General features: G+C 32.6%; 1 protein-coding gene across 12 annotated transcripts in view; it reads left to right on the forward strand.

Annotated features, from left to right (window-relative positions):
* Nucleotides 1-21265, forward strand: part of ZNF280D (zinc finger protein 280D) — a 132369-nt gene that overhangs the window by 95742 nt on the left and 15362 nt on the right. For 11 of the 12 annotated variants that reach the window (XM_057544335.1, XM_057544339.1, XM_057544341.1 and 8 more), the window contains 2 exons: nucleotides 2523-2568; nucleotides 20752-20807. In XM_057544335.1, the coding sequence (XP_057400318.1) occupies nucleotides 2523-2568; nucleotides 20752-20807 (102 nt within the window). Of the gene's footprint in view, nucleotides 1-2522; nucleotides 2573-20751; nucleotides 20808-21265 lie in introns of those variants that run through there. The other variant, XM_057544347.1, reaches the window with a different exon arrangement.

Consider the following 21265-nt stretch of genomic DNA (forward strand, 5'->3'; position numbering starts at 1 on the left):
TTGTGCAAGGTTTATTAATTTAGATTTATTTAGCAAAATTAGTTGAAAGTTATTGTAAACACTACCAATATAGTACTTACACAAAAAAGGACATGTTCTATTTTAAATTGTTTACAATTTCATGTAATAACTAAAATGTACATAAGTAATTTTACACAGTTATTATTAATATCTAGGAAGATAACATTTATAGACCTAATTTTTTAAATATGCCCTCAGAGAATGGATAAAGAGGGGTGTTTGCCATTGACATTGACATTGACATTTCTATCCTACTAGATGACTAGGGTTGACATTTCTATCCTACTAGATGTCTTCATTTTTGTCCATGAAATTTAAGTTAGTATAGCTGTTGCTTATGTTAAATATATTAATCCTTAAGTATAGATATTAAGCCTTCATTAAGTTATGAATCACTTAACTATTAATGGCATTTCTGATCAGGTAGTCACTCTACTTATGCAGATTAAAATTGTTTAATGTATAATATCACCAAATAATATTTAGTCATCAGCAGTTTAAAAGAAAGGTCCTTTGGTACAGGTAGTTTTTATGTTAAATTGACATATTGGGTTGGCCAAAAAGTGCCTTCGGTATTAAAGCAAAAATAAAAGACACATTTTTTATTTTCACCAAGAACTTTATTGAACAACGTATTCACCCTTTTGTTCCACTACCTTCTGCCATTTTTCAGGCAACTTCATAATTCCATCTTCCCAAAACTTTCTATCTTTTTGAGCAAAGAACCGTTCCAGGTGCCTTTTACAGTCTTCCAGGGAATGGAAATTTTTTCGATTAAGCGAATTTTGTTAAAGACCTAAATAAATGGAAATCCGAAGGTGCAATGTCTGATGAATACGGTGGATGAATCAGAACTTCCCAGCCAAGCTGTAACAGTTTTTGCCTGGTCATCAAAGAAACATGCAGTCTTGAGTTATCGTGATGGAAGATTATGCGTTTTCTGTTGACTAATTCTGGACGCTTTTCGTCGAGTGCTGCTTTCAGTTGGTCTAATTGGGAGCAGTACTTGTTGGAATTAATCGTTTGTTTTTCCGGAAGGAGCTCATAACAGAGGACTCCCTTCCAATCCCACCATATATACAACGTCACCTTCCTTGGATGAAGACCGGCCTTTAGTGTGGTTGGTGGTGGTTTATTTCGCTTGCCCCATGATCTCTTCTGTTCCACGTTATTGTACAGTATCCACTTTTCATTGCCCATCACAATTTGTTTTAAAAACGGAACTTTTTCCTTACAATTAAGTAGCGAACCGCACGCGGAAATACGGTCAAGAAGGTGTTTTTCGCTTAACTTACGTGGAACGCAAACATCAAAGTGATGAAGGTGACCGAGCTGGTACAAATGATTTTCAGCGCTTGATTTGGTATTTTGAGTATGTCGGCTATCTCCCACGTGGTAAAACGTTGATTGTTCTCAATTAATGTCTTGATTTGATCGCTATCAACTTCAACTGATCTACCCGACCGCGGAGCATCATCCAGCGAGAAGTCTTCAGCATGAAACTTGGCAAACCACTTTGACGTGTTTAATCAGTCACAGCACCTTCTCCATACACTGCACAAATCTCTTTTTTGCGTTTCAGTTTTGTTTTTACCTTTCTTGAAATAATAAAGCATAATAAGCTGAAAATGTTGCTTTTTTTCTTCCATCTTCAATATTAAAATGGCTGCACAAAAATTCACCAATTTTGATGTCCTTTTTTATATGCACAGTGATACGATAGCTGTCACATACAATCTAACAAAATTGTTTCGAATGAAGTTAAAGACAACTAAGTGCTAATAGAGCCATCTTAAGGAAAAAAAACGAATGAACCTTTTGGCCAACCCTATATTTTAAAAGATTTTATAGATGACATATGCCTTTGTTACTGTTGTCATAAGTTATAATTAGTATTTTTTAGAAATCAAAGTTTAAAAATTTATAGTTAATATTTGAGCTATGCTCATGAGGGTTTTTAAGAGAATACATTCTTCAAAATTCTAAATTTCTGTAATTTTACTACCTCTAAAGTAGGTTAATTGTAATATATATTGAAATGACATTACCATTTGAACTTTACAATAGATAAAATATTTATTTTCTCACACTTTTTGAGTCCTATAGTAGTAAATACTGGTGCATATTATATATATTAAGCATATAACCTGCTTTCATTTTTTAAAGGGTAATTCTTTTTTTGAAACCGTTATACTAATGTGTTACGTCTTTTTTAAAAGTTGTACTTAACATAGAGAACATTTGTTAAGTGCTCCTGTTTTTAGAGAAGAGGAAATACATGTCTGTATTCATTTATTTAGAGCATATATTGAATCTACTGTTTATTCTCATGCATTTTATTTTTCCCTTAAAATATTTACAGAGATCATTTACTATTATAGTATAAATGTGCATTAATTTAGATTTACATGTAAATTATTTTAAGCATGCAAAAAACAACTATTTCGTATTTTTTGTTGTAAACATAAAATTAAATACTCCATACTTATTTTGTTTTCAAGATTAAAAAATGAAGCTCCCACTAAGGAACAAGAACCTGTGTCTGAGGTAAATTATGTTATATTTGATACCTCTTAAAGATTTATACATTTGAAAGTATTGTGGGTGTGATTTTTAAAACACTTCAATTCAATGTGTGTACGTCACTAACAATTACTGGTATGTTTTCAGAAAGAAAAAACTTGAGATTTTTGTTTTCATTATATATAAAAATATGTAACCCTCTGTAAAATTGTGAAGTGTTTTATTTTGACAAAGACATTATTATATTTCACTTGCCTGTTATTTAGTTCAACTAATAAGTAATGGAGATAAATTTATGACTTAAAAATTCTGAAATATTAAAATATCAAACATTTGACACATTGGAAAATTAATCTTTTTAGAAGACTCTCAAAAAGATTTAAATAATTTTTAAAATAGAAATATTTTGAATATATATTAAATACATTTTAGCTATCTTAAACAGGCACTCTGAATATAACACTCAGGGTTATCATATAAATGTTACTTACTGGGCAGTCTAATGTATGAGTGTAGAAATAATTTTGCTTATGTATGTGTTTTCTTGTTGTCAGTTTTTGAAATATTGCTTAATGTTACTTGTCTCTGAGTATAATGAAGTGAGGCAGGTTCAGCATTTCTATTTTGTACGGTGAATAAGTGAAACCTAGACAGTATCAGCCTTCTCCCAAGTGGCTTTCTTTTATCCCACGGAAAGTTTTCATTTGCTTGAAATGTTTTTAACTACAAATAAATGTCTTTACTAGATATAGGATTTCTTGGTTATCTGTTTATTCTTGAGTGAGTTTTGGTGTTTGTGGTTTTTGAGGAATCGGTACATTTTATCTATAATGTTGAATTTATATGTATACAGTTGTTTGTTGTATTCCCTTAATCTTTTAATGCCTGTGGGGTCTGCAGTGATAATCTTCTCTTTTATTTCCAATATCGATAGTTTGTGTGTTCTTTTTGTTTCTAATGTTGTCATATATTTTACTTTTTAACTAGGTTATAAAGACAGAATACAGTGTTACCATTTTTACTTTAAATCATCTTTTAGAGCAATTAAATACTTAAAAAATTTTATATTCACCTTCATTTTTTCCATTTCTAGTGTTCATTTCTTTATGTAGCTCTTGGTTTCTTTCTAATATCACATTCCTTTTGCCTAAACAACTTCCTTTGAAATATCTCATACTGCAGATCTACTGGTGATTACTTCTTCCATGCTTTTTTCCTTCAAAAAAATCTTTATTTTTCATTTTTGAAAGTAATTTTATGGTGAGTATAGAATTCTGGGTTAACTTTTCTTTCAGCAGTTTAAAGAAGTCATTTTATTGTCTCTTGGCATGCATATTTTCTGATGTGATGTCTTACTGTAATTTTTATCTTTGTTTCTATATATGTATATAATGTGTCAATTTGCTTTGGCTGCCCTCAAGATTTTGTCTTTATCTTTAGTTCTTATCAGTTTGAACATGATGTGTCTAAGTCTGGTTTGCTCAGTTGTTTATTTATATGTTTATGTATTTATGTATTTATTTTTGGCATTCGTCCTGATTGGTATTCTCTGACTTGTCCTGTATCTTCTACTTCTGGGGTTTCAATTTCACATATGTTATACCATTTGATATTAATCCCTGTTCTTAGATGCCCTGTTCTAGTCTCCCCATCCCCTCCTCCCCGCCTCCCGCCACACTTTTTTTTCTTAGTGTTTCAGTTTGGGTAATTTTTATCTATTGACCTGTTTACAGATTCATTTTTCAGCTGTGTAAGGTCTACTGTTGAACCCATCAAAAACATTTTTCATTTCTGTCATTGTGGTTTGTTTGGGGTTTTTTTCCTAGCATTTGCATTGATTCTTACAGTTTCTGATCCTTTGATAAAATTCCCATCTGATCATGCATATTGTCCTCCTTTTTCTACCAAAGCATTTAACATATTAATCATAGTAATTTAAAATTTTCTGTCTGATAGTTCCAACAGCTGGGTTGTATCTAAGTCTGGTTCTGCTAATTGTTTTATCTTCTGACAGTGTACTTTTGTTTTTTTTCCTTTGCTTTTTCTGTGTATGTTTGGTTGAAAGCAAGACATTATGTGTAGGACTGAGATAAATAGTATTTATATCTGAAAATGGGCATGATTTTTCTCATGTTAGGCCATTAGTGTGGGATTTGGTCTACCTAGTAGTGAGCTGACTTGGGTTTTGTTTTTTTTTAATCACTATGGTTACCCTCCATATACTGCCAAGTTCAATTCCTGTAGTATTTCCTTGTGCTTAGGGTGGAAGTTATATTACTGGAGGTTTTTTTCTCGGTATCATTGCTTCACACTCAGTTTTAGCCTTTCCTTGTGAGACTGAGCCACGGAGCTTGTCTCTCTCTCTCTACACTCTTACCTTTCTTCCAGCAGTACTGCTGTTGTTATTTGATGTTTGCTAGCTCAGTGGCGGGTTGTGGGGATTGCTGTGATGTTCTCTGTTATTCTCTGTTGTTCTCAGGCTCTCAAGCTGGCTCTGTGTCTCTGGGTCTTGAGAATAGATATGTTTTCTTCCATCACCCAGTTGGCCCATGTACCCTGGGGACAACAGGGTTTGCCTCTCTTCTTTCCAAATACATAAAAGCGTGGACATGAAGAAAACTTCCGAATTCATCATTTCATAACATCATCCACTGATTCTTTCCCGATGCATTCATACTAGAATAAATCATCAAACTCTTACTTTCCTTTGATTGCCCTGTTGCATCTGTGTCAAGTAAAACCAACCTTTTCTTACATAAACCAACTTTCTTAAGTTTATTTTTTGTTAAAAGAAAAAAAGCTTATGCTAAAAATTTAGCAGGCCATAAGCAGAGTTAAAGGAAGCCATATTGAATGGAAGGCCACATAGAACAGTTTTGGTCTGGTACTTCTTTCAAATATATGTGGTGTGGATGGTCCCTCAAATAGACCCAGGTGTTTAAGTACACATGTGAGATGGTGGATAGCTTGAATTATTCTTCAAGATTTTGATCAGATGCATTGTAGTGGAATCAATGTTATACCCCAATAATATTTTCCTGTTGTCACTTTTTCATTTGTATAGTTTTACATTTCCTCTTTCAAAATTAATTCCTTTCATATGCTAGATTGTATTTGGAATTCATATTATATAGTGAGTTTCTAAAACAGTCTCTGTTCTGCTACTATGTATATTCTATGCACTGCAACATTTTACAGATTTTATATCCTAATTATATATATATATGTATATATATATATATATATATATGTATATATGTATATATATACCATAACTCTTCCCCTCTAGTCTGATGGTTAGTGTAGTTTCATTATAACTAAGTAGAGGGGTAAGAGAGAGAAGGTGGGTACAGATGCCTTTCTCTTTCGTTGCTTCCTTCAAGGCTTTTAGGGAACACTTGATAGCATGTTCCAGGAATCTTTGTATTGGGAACAAAGATTAATAAAATTATTTCCCTATCCCCAAGGTGGTCAAAATCTAGTAGGACAATTAGACATGAAAGAATTGTAATCCAGTAAGATAACTACCATATTCCAAGCATATCAGGTATGGTAGGTACACACAAGAGTCCTCTCAGGGTGACTTTATGGTGTTTTTCTCTCTCTTTTTAAAAATATTCTTTTCTCAATTCAAACATACACATAGTATGCAAAATAGAGGTTCCCTGTAATTTCACTAATGAAATGGCAAATTAACCCTATAGCCTATTTCTGTAAGACTACTTGGGGCCATCCGTAAAGAATTTCTAAGGTTTTTGTTTTTCTTTTTTGTTCTGTTTTTATTGCTTTTTGCTTTGTAACTTTTTCAGACACTTGAGAGTTTCAGACTTTGTAAAATTACTTTTTATTTTTATCAAATTAAAAGTTAAAAATTTGTGTGGATAGTTTATCATGAAAGTAGTGACTCATCTCCCTCACCCTTTTCCATCCAACTCTTCAGAGGTAGCCATTTTCAACTCTTTTAGCTATTTGATGTAATATTTATCTCCATATTTCTAAATAATGTAACCAGATTTTTACTTGTCTTTTTTTCAACTAGGAGTGACTGTTACAGTAATTAAGAATTTGCTTCTCTAGACCACCATCCCTACTTTCCTTTATCCCCCCAACCTCAGCATCCCAGCCAGGGCCAGAATTAGAATGAGGCAAGTGAGACCTCACCTCTGGCAAAAAATTCAAGGGAGCTACAAAAAATTCAATAATCAGATAAATATTTTCTTTTAATATGTTTAAGAATAAAAATTAATGCAGAGTAATCCATGATGAACATAATTTCAAAATTGTAATTATAGACAGCATCCAGCCTTGCACTTGTATGACCCAGAGAGTCAATGCACATGGGGGACACAAGCACAGCAAGGTCTCACTTCTGCTTTTTTGATGGTCCTTGTTCAGTCATGAGGGAAGGTGACAAGTTGTTTTCATTGTTTGTAGCTTCACATGGTACTGCTAAGTAAAAGGTAAACTTTAATTACAAAAACATGTTTATATGATATTTTTTACAATATTATTAAGGGCACTAAGGTAAGTAATACAAATTTTATTTATTAATATATTTGACCTTTCATAAATAAATTTGATGAAATGTGAAAATTTTCTGAAAAAGTATTTTCTTACCAGGAAACTTTATACTTTCTTCACTTAAAACAGTGATAATTTACTGTTACTCACTTGTTTATATAAAAAATATTTTTCACTACTTTCTTTTCACCCCATTGGTCTGGAAACCTGGTATGTAGTTTTCTGTTGTTATTAATTATTGATTTTTGTATTTTTCATACAAATGTTTATGTAGACCTGTTAAATATTATAATTTATATGAACTAATTCACATAAATTAATTATTTATTATATTTAACTGAATGTATTAATTAAAAATAAATATATTTAAAATTTATACTAAAATTCTTAAAAATAAATATGGCATTTAAAAACTCAAGTGGTCCATTGTTTAGAAGAAGAAGAAAAATGCATGCAGAAATTGACCAAAATTATAGGGGACAGTAACAGGTTTGGTAGAAAAAAATATTCCAGCTACTTAAAATGAAATCTCTAACATTGACACTATTAGAATAGAATTACTATGAAATATAGAGTTAAATAAAGAATTTTCTTTGAATTGTGCAAAAAAGGTAAGATAATGGCATGTTAGAAATTTCAGAAGCTAGTGAATATAAACATGTGCAAGAAAATAGAAGATGCTATTTGAATTAAATGTTTAATTCTTCATCATGGCCACCACCTGTTTCTAATAAAGTAAAATGATTTTAATAGAGCATGGGGCCATCCAAGGACAAGATGCAGATTGTAGAGTATGAGTTTCACATGGTGGGCAAAGATTTTCAAAAGATGGGTCTTTTAAAAAATTGTCTAGTGGTGGGTTAATTCATTGTGACTGGCTCATTTATTCCAAAGAATCCTTGTCTTTAGTTTGTTTCCTGTGCATTCTTTTTAGCAAAAATTACAACAGAATCAAATATTTACAACTCAAAAAGTGGTTTCAAAGATTGGAAAATTTTAAACAGAATTTGTGATAATGAAAAAATCATATTTCATCATGATGCTTTTTTTAAATGGAAGTGTTTTTTAATGTATATTCAGACTGATAGTTTAATAGATGATGCTTTACAGAATGTGATAAAATATGTGTGATTTTACATATTGTATGTTTTGTGCAAAAATAATTTATCTCTCAAAGTATCACAAGAAATTATTGGAAGCTCAGATGCTGGAATGTTCTAAATTCAGTTGAACTAAGGACATTAAAATCATATAGCTAATCATTAAAAATATTATGTGTTTCATTTGTATAGTAAAATTCAAAGCAAATTTATAATGTTATTAGGAAATCATGTTAAATCTGAAATACTAGGAAGAATAAAAGAAGCAAAATAATTTTTCTTACTTTTTGATTATAAACCAGATATAGTACATCATGAATTAATGTTTATGATTACTAGGTATATTTACATTAAGAATGATGTCATTGCAAGAGAAGAAAGTTTTGACTTAATTGCAACAAAATTAAAAACGGGATTAATTATATCTCAATAAAGCTGTTATTTTTTTAAAAAGCTAGATATAGTCTAGCTTATCACATTATCAGTAAATTAGCAAAAGTTGATACTTATGTAAAAAAATTGTCCTGGCCAGGATATGATAATGGAATAGATATGACACATGTATACAAGTGTGTATAAGCCAGTATTTCTCCCCCAAAATAATTATGCCAAATTTGTGCCTTGCTCAGCTCATAATCATAAGTTAATACAAAAAATGCTGCATTTGTGAATTCAAATGTGATCATCTTTTTTTTAGTATTGTACAAAGGATACATATTTTAGGACTGGGGTAATACAGTGAGCAGATGGACTATTCTTGTCAATTCTGAAAACAACATTAAAATCACAGATACCTGATGGGCATCAAGATTAAATGCAATCAAGATACTTGATACTTTGCACACAAATTAGAGATGTGTATCAGATATGAAAAGATATAATATCAAATGTCAGAATACATTATGTTGAGGTCAAAAGCATCTTGGTACAAAAATATTACAGATTTTTACACATTATATGGGATGGTATTTTGAACAAAGTGGCAAAAGTTTAATAAAGCTTTACAGTTAGAAAGCATGACCATATATAAAGCTCCATGCTTAATAAAAATCCTCTTCCTTTCCTTACCACAAATGAAAGTAATTTTGAAAGTGTGTTCAATGAATGTAAAACTTAAGCAAGAGATGTGAATATTCTTCCTGAATTTGAAAATAAGTGAAAAAGAAATTGGAAATGCATGAATCACTAAATGAGAGTATTGATAATTATGGGAAAAGTGCTTTTCAAGTAGACATTAGGTTATAAATGACCTAACTTCATATTTGAAATAGATATATGAAAAATGAAATGTCTTCAGATTTTGAACTTTTAAACTGGAGAAAAGTTATTTTCTATAGATTACATCTGATTTACCAAAAGCAGCTACTGACCCAGTTTTTAAATATTTTGACAATTTAAATTCTATAGAAATTTCATGTGGAATTGTTTAAAGCAACATACAATATTAATAAATTGTGATATAATGTAAGCCTTATATTTGGGTCTTCTAAAACTGATTAACAAAGTGGTGTTCAAAATTTTAAAACAATACCAGCCACAGTAGCATCCTGCAAAAGAAGTTTTCAGTAAGCTGAAGTTAATTTTAAATTATTTAGAATCGTCACTTGGTCAAGAGAAGTTGCCAAGCATGGCAATTTACTTATTTGAAACAAGATAAGAAAAGAATTAGACTGTGAAAATGTTATTAATGTGCTTGCTTCCATTAAAGCCAGAAAAATAAAATGATAATAAATTCTGGTTTTGGTAGGCATAAAATGTTTAAACTTAAACTACTATTGTGAGTTTAATATACCTACTTTTCAACTTTTCAATATTTTTCAATTGCTTTAATGTTCTGGGGGAAAAAACTTTTAAAAATATACAGAGAGGAGAATTGTGGGAAGATGGCACAGTAGGAAGCACCAGGAATCTGGCTCCCCACCTAGACAGCAATTGCACAGATTGAATCTATCTGATATAACTATTTTGAAGCTCTAAAGTCTGTTGAAGGCTTGCAACTTTGAGGCGAAGGCTTGCAACTTCGAGGTGAAGACTTGGAGAGTGAATTGCTGTTAATTTCCATCAATTTGAGCACTTAGCGCTCTAGCAGCCATATGGCAGGCAGCTGTGCACATGTTCCTGGAGCAGCTTGCACACAACTTATGGGAGCCAGAGTGGGCAAAAAAGACCTTGTCCTCCAGATATTAGGAATCTGGTTGCTGCTTCTTATCAAGGAGTTGCAGACAAAGAAGTGGGCACATTATTGTTGCACCCCCCCCCCCCCATTGTTGCAAGCCCCTTCCCCTCCAGCTGAAGTGACTTCCAAGGAATTTAAATGGACAGCCCTTTTTCTCCCTTCATTTTTCACTTTTCCCCCTTTCAGGAGCCAGACATTAAAGACTTAGGACATTCAAAAACAGCTGTGTATGTGGGTAAAATTAGAAAGAGATTGCATATGCCCAGGGAGAGGCTCAGAAAAGACATAAGAAGAAGACCTTAAGTTTACACCTCAGGGTGATTTGGGAACAGAGACAACCTACAACAATAAAAATTAAAAATTAAAATAAAACTTAATAAAACAGGCAAATGCTGGGCAAGGGGAAGAATCTGATTCCCAGAGTTACTACATTATTAGACTCAACTGTCCAGTGTTTAACCAAAAATCACAAGGCATACAAAGAAACAGGCAAGTATGGCCCAAACAAACAAAACAAACAAAAAAAATCAACAGAAACTTTTCCTGAAAAAAACATAATGGCAGATATACTAGACAAAGAATTTAAAACAACTGTCTTAAAGATGCCCAGAGAACAAAAGGAATGTGTGGAGAAAGTCAAGAAAACAGTATGTGAACAAAATGGAAATATAAATAAAGGGATAGAAAACCTAAAAGAAACCAAAAAGAAATTCTGGAGATGAAAAGTGCAATAACTGAAGATGAAAATTTCACTAGAGGGATTCAAAGGCAGATTTGAGCAGACAGAAGAAAGAATCGGCCAACTTGAAGATAAGACAATAGAAATTATTGAGTTTGAGGAACAGAAAGAAAACAGACTGAAGAAAAGTGAACAGAACCTAAAGGAGCTGTATGACACCATTAAGCAGTCCAACATTCACATCATGAGAGCCCCAGAAGGAAAAGAGAATATTTGAAGAAATAATGACTGCAGACTTCCAAAATTTGATGAAATACATGAATGTAAACATTCAGAAAGCACAATGGATTCCAAGTAAGATGAACTCAAAGAGACCCACACTAAGACACGTTATAATTAAACTTCCAAAAGATAAAGAGAATCTTGAAAGCAGCAAAGAGAAATGAATCATCACATACAAGGGATTCTCAATAAAGTTATCCACAGACTTCTCATCAGGAACTTTGGAAGCCAACAGGCAGTGGGTCGATATATTCAGAGTTCTAAAAAGAAAACCTCAAGAATCCTCTATCCAGCAATTCTGTCACTCAAAAGTTAGAGAGAAAGTAAGACATTCTCACATAACCAAAACTGAGAGAGTTCTTGACCACTAGATCTGCCCTGCCAGAAGTGCTCAAGGGAGTCCTGCACAGTGAAATGAAAGGAGAGTACATGACAACTCAAAGCTCTGTGGCAAAATAAAGATCTCAGTAAAGGTAAGTGCATGGGAAATTATAAAAGCTAGTATTTTGTAACAGTGATTTGTAGCTGTACTTTTTGTTTTCTACATGAGTTAAGAGATGAATGCATTTAAAGAAAAAAAAACAATTTTTAGTGTAAAATTTAGTATTTCTCTAACTTTGGTTTGTAACTTCTAATTTTGTTTCCTACATAATTTAGGTGACTAATGCCTTTAGTTTATATCTAGGTATACAATGAATAAAGGTGTAATTTTCTGACATCAGCAACCAAAAGGAATGGGGATGGAACTATAAAGGAACAGAGTTTTGGTATGTTATTGAAATTAGCTGGTATAAATTCAGATTAGAGGGTTATAACTTTAGGATATTACATGTAATCCTCAAAGTAACCATAAAGAAAATAGCTATAGAATATACACAAGGGGAAATGAGAAAAGATTTTAAACATTTCACTACAAAAAAATCAACTAAACAGAAAAGAAGTCAGTAATGAAGGAAATGAGAGCCAAAAAAGTAATAAGATATATAGAAAACAAATAGCCCAATGACAAAATAAGTCCCTCCTTATCAGTAATTAATCTAAATGTTAATGGATTAAACTTTCCAATCAAAGGACAGAGGTTGGCAGAATGGATAAAATACACATGATCCAACTACATGCTGTATACAAGAGACTCACTTGAAATTCAAAGACACAAGCTGAAAGTGAAAGGATGAAAAAGATAGTCCATGCAAATAGTAACCAAAAGAGAGTATGGATGGCTTTACTAATATCAGACAAAATAGACTTTCAATCAAAAAAGCTTACAAGAGAAAAAGAAGGACATTATATATTAATAAAAAGTTTACTGCAGCAAGAAGATATAGCAATTATGAATATTTACACACCTAATGACAGACTTCCAATTTATATGAAGCAAAAACACACAGAGTTGAAGGGAAAAATAGACAATTATACAGTAATAGTTGGAGACTTCAGTACTCTACTCACAATAATTGATAGAATAATTAGACATAAGTAAGGAACTAGAAGACTTAATAAACCTACTAGATTTGCAGACATACACAGAACACTCTACCCAGCAACAACAGAATACACATTCTTCTCAAGTACACATGGGACATTTTCCAGGGTAGACCATGTAGTAAGCCACAAATTAAATCTCAGTGGATTTTAAAAGATAGATGTCATACAAAGTATCTTCTCTGATCACAGGATGAAATTAGAAATCAATAATAAAAGGAAAAATGAAAAATTCACCAGATTTTAGAAATTAAACAATACACTTTAAAACAACCAATGGATCAAAGAAGAAATCACAAGGGAAATTAGAAAATACTTAGATAAGAATGAAAAGAAAAATACAACATGCCAAAACTTCTAAAATGCAGTGAAAGTGATGCTAAAAGGGAAATATATGGCTGTAAATCCTTATATTAAAAAACGAGAGCTCTCAAAGCAACAACCGAACTGTACAACTTAAGGAACTAGAAAAAGAAGGAGAAACTAAACCTAAAGCTGGCAGAAGGAAAGGAGTAAAATTAGCACAGGAATAAATGAAACAGAGAATAGAAAAGCAACAGAGAAAAGTTGGTTCATAGTGAAGGTCAACAAAATTGACAAACCTTTAGCCAGAAATACTTAAAAAGAGAGAAGACTTAAATTACTAAAATCAGAAATGAAAGTGGGTACATTACTACCATTTCTATAGAAATAAAAATGATCTTAAGAGAGCACTATGAACTCTATGTCAACAAATTAGATAACCTACATGAAATGGACAAATTGCTAGAAACTCAAAACGTAGCAAGACTAAATCATGAAGAAATAGAAAATCTGAGTAGATCCATAACTAGTAAGGAGATTGAATGAGTAATCAAAAATCTCTTAACAAAGAAAACCCCTTGACCTGACGACTTCTCTAGTGAATTCTAACAAACATCTAAATAAGAACTAATAGCACTTCTTTCAAACTTTTCCGAAGTTGAAGAGGAAGAAATATTTCTAAACTCATTCAGTGAGGCCAGCATTACCCTGATACCAAAGCCAGACAAAGACAATACAAGAAAAGAAAACTACAGATAAACATCCCTTATGAACATTGATGCAAGTATCCTCAACAAAATACTAGCAGACAGAATTAAGCAATATATTAAAAGGATTATATACCATGAACAAATGGGATTCATTCCTGGAATGCAAGGACGGTTCAATATATGAAAATTGATCAATGTAATAAGCCACCTCAATGAAAGGAAGCAACAAAAACCACATTATCATCTCAATTGATGCAGAAATGGTGTTTGACAAAATTCAGCACCCTTGCATGTTAAAAATGCTCAACAGGGCTTCCCTGGTGGCGCAGTGGTTGAGAATCTGCCTGCTAATGCAGGGGACACGGGTTCGAGCCCTGGTCTGGGAAGATCCCACATGCCGCGGAGCAGCTGGGCCCGTGAGCCACAATTGCTGAGCCTGCGCGTCTGGAGCCTGTGCCCCGCGACGGGAGGGGCCGCGATAGAGAAAGGCCCGCGCACCGCGATGAAGAGCGGTCCCCGCACCGCGATGAAGAGTGGCCCCCGCTTGCCGCAACTGGAGAAAGCCCTCGCACGAACCGAAGACCCAACACAGCCAAAAATAAATAAATAAATAAGAAAATCCAAAAAAAAAAAAAAAATGCTCAACAACCTAGAAACAGAAGGAAACTGCTTCAACATAATAAAGCCGTATAAGAAAAACCCACAGCAAACATCATACTCAATGGTAAAAGAATAAAAGATTTTCCTCTAAGATTAAGAACAAGCAAGATGTCCACTTTCACTACTTCTTTTCAACATAGTACTGGAAGTTTTAGCCAGAGCAATTAGTCAAGAAAAAGAAATAAAAGGCATCCAAATTGGAAAAGCAGTAAAGTTATCTCTGTTACCAGATGATATCATTTTATATGTAGAAAACCCTAAAGATTTCATACAAAACCCTATTAGAACTTAAATTAACTCAGCAAAGTAAATAGCAGGACACAAAGTCAGCACACAAAAATCAGCTGTATTTCTATACACAAGTAATGAACAATCTGAAAAGGAAATTACAAAACAATACAACTTTAATAGCATAAAAAAGAATAAAATACTTAGGAATTTACTTAATCAAAGAGGTAAAAGACTTCTACAAAGAAACTATAAAACTTTACTGAAAGAGATTTGAGAAGACATAAAAAAATGGAAAGACAACCCATGTTCATGGATTGGAAGACTTAATATTGTTAAAATGCCTATGGTACCCAAAACAATCTACAGATTTATTGCAATCCCTGCAAAAATCCTAAAGATGTTTTTTGCAGAAATAGAAAAACTCATCCTAAAATTTATATGGAAGCTCAAGGGACTTCAAATAGCCAAAACAACTTTGAAAAAGAAGGAAAAAATTGCAGCACTCAAATGTCCTGTTTTTAAAATTTATGACAAAGCTGCAGTAAACAAAACAGTGTGGTATTGGGATAAAGACAGACCTATAGACCAAAGGAATAGAATAGAGAGCCCAGAAATAAACCTTTGTATATATGGTCAAATGATTTTTATGGGGGTGCCAAGACCAATGGGGAAAGGACAGTCTTTTTAATAAATGATGCTGGGAAAACTGGATATCCATATACAAAAGAATTAAGTTGTACTCTTACCCAGCACTATATACAAACATTGACTCAAAATTGATAAGGGACTTAAATGTAAGACCTAAAATAATAAAGTTCTTAGAATAAAACAAAGGACAAAAACTTCATGACATTGAAATTGGTAGTGATTTTTTGGTTAATACACCAAAGGCACAGGTAATGAAAGAAAAAAATTGTACAAATTAATAATTTTGTGCATCAAATATACTATCCAGTGAATAAAAAGGCAACCCATAGAATGGGAGGAAATATTTGCAAATCATATATATGATAAGGAATTAATATCTAGAATATATAGAGAACTCATAAAACTCAATAACAACAAAAGCAACCCAACTCAAAAATGCATAAAGGACTTGAACAGGCATTTCTCCAAAGAAGATATACAAATGGCCAATAAACACATAGATGTGCAACATCACTAATCATTAGAGAAATGCAAATCAGTGAGATACCCCCTCACACCCATTAGGATGGCTACTGTTAAACAAAAACCAAAAAACCCACAGACACATAAACACACACACACACACACACACACAGACACACACACAAAACCACAAAAAACTCCAAAACCAGAAGACAGGTGTTGATGCTGATCTGGAGAAATTGAAGCTTTGTACACTTTTGCTGGTAATGTAAAATGGTACAGCCATTGTGGAAAGCAGTATGGCAGTTCCTCAAAAAAATTACATGATCCAGCAATTCCTCTTTTGGGTATACTGTACCCAAAAGACTTGAAAGCAAAGAGTTGAAGAGATATTTGTACTCCTATTTTCATAGCAGCATTATTCACAACAGCTAAAACATGGAAGTAAACCAAGTGTCCATCAATAGATGAATGAATAAGCAAAATGTGGTATACGCATACCATGGAATATTCAGCCATAAGAAGGAAGGGGATTCTGCAATATGGATCAACTTTGAGGACATTTTGCTAGTGAAATAAGCCAGTCACAAGAAGACAGATATTATGTGATTTCATTTGTATGAGGTACTTAAAATAAAAGAGAGTATCGTGGTGGTTTCCAGAGGCTTGGGGGAGGGGAGAATATGGAGTTGTTTAATGGGTGTAGAGTTTCAGTTTTACAAGATGAAAAAAGTTATGGGGATGGATGGTGGTAATGATTGCATAATAATGTGAATGTATTTAATACCAGTGAACTATACATTTAAAAATGGTTAAGATGGTAAATTTTATGTTATGTGTATTTTATCTCTTGTTTCTATATGGCTTGGCATAGCACTGATGTCAGCATAGTTAACATCACAGTTTTTGAGACCATTATGTATACTGAGCCAGGAAGTGTACTATGATTTTCTTTCCTATACTTCATTTTACTTTTCTGGGTAAAAATATATTTTTACTAATTTGTTTAGTCTTCTGTGCACCTAATGCTGTTTTTTAAAATGTTGCAATGTGTTGTCTAATGTTTGGAAGTATTTTTTCCAAATGTTCACACACATCAAAAAAAAAATTGTTGGAGGGCCTGGAGATCTTCTCTCTGATCTGCTTTAGTTTAAACTAGTTGCTGTCTAAGCCTAATGCATAATTTGTTGTATCAGGATTTTACTTTGCCACTTTCTTGTGTTGGATGTCCTGCTTCCTGAACTGTGAGTTCCTCTTTTCTTGTTTTACTCCTTATTTTGATGAAACATGTCATCTAACAACTTCCACAGAAAGGTTGATTCTTTTTTCACTTAGTGTAAATTTAAAACTGTATTTACTCTAATGATAGTTTGGCTGAAGTACATAAAAAACATTTTTCCTACGCATATTTGAAAGTATTGTTTTCGTTAAGTCTGATGCCATTTTTGGTCCACTTTCTTTGTGTTTATGTTATTTTATCTTTCTGGTAACTTTAATGATTATCTCTATCTCAGGTGTTTTGAAATTTCATATGTTCACCCATCATCCTTTTTTCATTCATTATGGTAGGAATTTGATAAGCCTTTGTAATTTTGGATATTTCTGTTTGGGGGAAATTTTCTTGTTTTATTTCTTTGGTAAATTTTCACTTTTATTTTCTCTGTTCTCTCTTTTTTTTTGAAACTCCTATTGATCTGACACTACTTCCTCCATCAACTCTTTTGATTGTATGGCATTTTCTTTCTTGCCTTCCATCTTTTTGTCCTTTCATTCAACCTTTCAAAAATGATTTTCTAAATTTAATTGCTTATTTTAGTTGCCATATATTTAGTTTTGAATTGTTCTTTTTATTTGTTCTTCAGTTGTTTTGTCTTCATAGTTTTTTGTTCTTGTTTAATGGACATAACATTTCATACCTCTCCAGGGATATTAAATATATATTATACGTATTTATTTTGTTCCCAGCAAAGTCTCTGATGTCTCCTAGCCCCTTTCTTTATTCACTTGTTTATTTTGATCTGTCTGATGTAAAGGATGTCTTCAGTTGTGTGGTGATCCTTGGCTGTCCATAAAAGTGAAGCGCTAAGAAGTTTATCGAAAACCCTGTGTTTGGACAGGGACAGGGCTGCCTTGCATGGCCATACAGGTTATGCACTGCAGCACTCCACAGGGTACAACCCTGGTATATTTATATATACCCCTTAGTACTCTCAAAATGTATTGATGTTTACAGTACTAGAAATTAAAAGTATGAAATTTTAAAAATACTATTACTTAAAATGACAAATATTTTTCTGAAAAATAACTATTTGTCAAAACAAAAGAAATTTAGTTAGAAGAATGAAATTGTTTTACACTTCTGTATATCTCTTTAATGTCTAGTTAAATAGAAGGAAACTGGATCCTCATGTTTCTGCATTCAATCTGTTGTGATATGTTATTTTGGTTGAAATATAAGAATACCCAGCCTCATCTAGTACTTTAATCTCTTCAGATAATTGTGATTATTCTTTTTTATGACATCAAAAGTAGACAAGTGGACTTTTTCTTAAAAGGTTTGTTGCAATGTGGAATCTGACTCCATATCACTGAACTTTTTGTACTCTATTACATTAAAATCTGTTTGTCTGGCTTACACTTTGATTGGCTCTTTTATCCATGCATGATTTTATAACAATGTGCATTTAGTCATTTGAAATATATTGGTTCACAAGTTACATAGATCTTCTAAGTGTTGATATGTTTCATTATATAATATCTGGTAATCACATTCATTAATATTAGCATTAATCTCATGAATAATGGATACAAGTTATCCTAAAATTTAATTTTTCCTTGAATTTTATTACTGGCAACAAATACTGTCGGTTGTTTTCTTGGATGTGACGTGCTCACTTTGTCAGTTTTGAAGAAAATGTCTTCTAAATACTCAAGTCTAAATATTCATAGTTTGACAGTCATTCTTTAAAATAAAAATCATGTTCCATGGAAAAAATGTGGCCAAGTTCAGCTTGCAACTCAGTCACAGACCCAGGTGTTTTTAGTGCGCAATAGCAGTGCTTTATGCATATTTGGTATTTCATTACACAGAATATTAAAAAGACATGCACTCAGTGATTGATATTTAATAAAATTAATTTTACTGCTGGTGTATGCCAGTGGAGAATACAGTGACTGCTAGTGCGGTTTTGGTTCTATGTCAGTGCCTTGATTTGAGTTAAGATGCCAGCATTTTTACTCACCACTGCTTTAGTACCAAGAATTTTAACCTCACATGCCTCGTGAAAGTGTCTTGGAGGCCCCATGTGTCTGTGAACCACACTTGGAGAACTGCTGACATGGATTATATTGTGAAGGTTGCCTCATGGATTAGCGTGCTGTACAGCCTGCACAGTCTGCATGGCAATTGTTTAGACTTCAACGTAGGAAAATCAGCTGCTGAGCTGACTGATTCTTTGGTAGGGAGGATGCTCTCAAAGTCTTTGAGGCTGGTAATTTTCTCCAAAGAGGAATCTCCTAGATTCCAGCCGCGGGTGGTGGGGTGAAGAGTGGTTCCTCTGGCTGCTAGCATTCTGGGAGCCAGGCAGAGAGATAAATGTGGGTCCTTTTTTTCAGTTTATGGACCTCTACTAAATTTTTCTGTTTTCTTTCAGTACCTTATGCCTGCCCTTTGCCATTCCTGGTGTTCACAAGTGTAGACTGTCTCCAGTTCACAGAGTTAACCTTTGGCCTAAGTGGTAGAGGAAAGGATAGGTACCTGTTGTGTGAGTTGGGGAAAGAGCATTTAGATTTCTCAGCAGTATTCATACTTCATTTTTATCTTTTATGTACTGGATAGTGTACTGAATTTCTCCAAATACCAGATCTCTTATGTTCTCTGGGAAAGCTGATTCTCTTTTCCTTGCACTCCCTGCTCAGACATTTAGTTGTAACTTCCTCCACACTGTGAAGTCAATTTCCATTCCTCCAGCCACTATCCATCTAAAAATTTGTTGAAATCTCTTTGACAGTTAGTATGCTTTGATGTTTTCTTGGTCTTTATGAGTGAAAATATTTTATTTCTTTGCCCTCATTTTAGCAGGGCTTTTGGAGAGTGAGGAAATATTACATGTATGTGATTAATACACCATATCACTTTCACAGATTTGAATCAATCACTTTTGTGGCTGAGCTGGACCTAGTTTTGAAACTTCACCACTTACTGTAGTATTGCCTAGGGTTTTCTACTTAACCCCCACAGTCTTTATTCTTATTTGTAGAAATGGAGTTTATAATATCTAATATGAGGATTAAGTGATGAGATAGTGAATGTAAAGTTCTTAACATACTACCTCATGCATCATATATGCTCAATAATTTGTAATTGTTATAAACTGTTAGGCTGGCCTCAGGCTTACTGAGGTTTTAGTGTATTCTTTCCTCACCAAAAAACATTTGAAATAAGCAAAATATTTCATTTGTCTATTGTTTAATATTACTAGGTTTGACAATGGAAGGGTTACCATGGCTCCAAATATAAAATCATAATTTCATAAATGTTTTATCTAAGTACCTGTATTTAATCTGTGTGTATAAAATACTGTGGATGACACATTCAAATTCAAGCTGTGTTTTACTAGTTTTCTATTCAAGTAATTGTAATTATGGCCCATATTTGAAAGAATCTAAGGAAAGCAGGTATTGTTATAACTGGATAACTGTTTCATGTCCTTGATTCAGAAGCTTTTGGTACACTGAAATTCTTACAAGTTTTTTAAAAAACAATTTTTGAAATCATGCTTTTAGTTATGAGAATTATTTTAATACATACTTTAAATTAAGAAAATTTTTTTCTTTTTAGTATACTAGGTAGCACACTTAAGTTCTTTTTATCTAGAAAGTTTAGTGTAATAAAAGTAGTTTACTTTAAACTTAGTTTTGAATATAAAAGAAAATTATTATTAATCATTTCAGGAAATTGCAAGACCTAATATGGCTGAAGGAGAAACAGAAACATCAAATTCTGAAAGGTAAATATAAGGAAAAACTGAATCTCATGAAATTCATGTATATAAAATGATACTTGAGCTGTGTTATATTTCAGTTAATTGGCAAAAGGCTATTTAAATTTTGTATATGGTGTTCCTTTTAGTAATGGCTTTTAATTAAAATAATATTTTGAAATATTAATATAACAGAAATATACTGCAGATCCTTAGTTTTGAAATCTTAAACATGTAGAATACATTTTATAAGTTGTTAAATTTTTTAAAAGTACTTAAAAGTAAGTAAAATGTTAACAGATTTTAATTGCCTCTGTTAAATGAAAATAGTTACAAGATGCTACAGGTTATAAGATGGTGACGATTCTTGCAAATAGGTAATTCTAATATCTTATTTTTAAAGTATTTTCAAAAAGCTGTAAAGCTACTTCTTTGGTGGGATCTCAACATAAAAGGTTCAAAATTCAGGGATTGGTTTTTAAAAA

Source organism: Balaenoptera acutorostrata, chromosome 3 (genome assembly GCF_949987535.1).
Source record: "Balaenoptera acutorostrata chromosome 3, mBalAcu1.1, whole genome shotgun sequence".
NCBI classification, from domain to species: Eukaryota; Metazoa; Chordata; class Mammalia; order Artiodactyla; family Balaenopteridae; genus Balaenoptera; species Balaenoptera acutorostrata.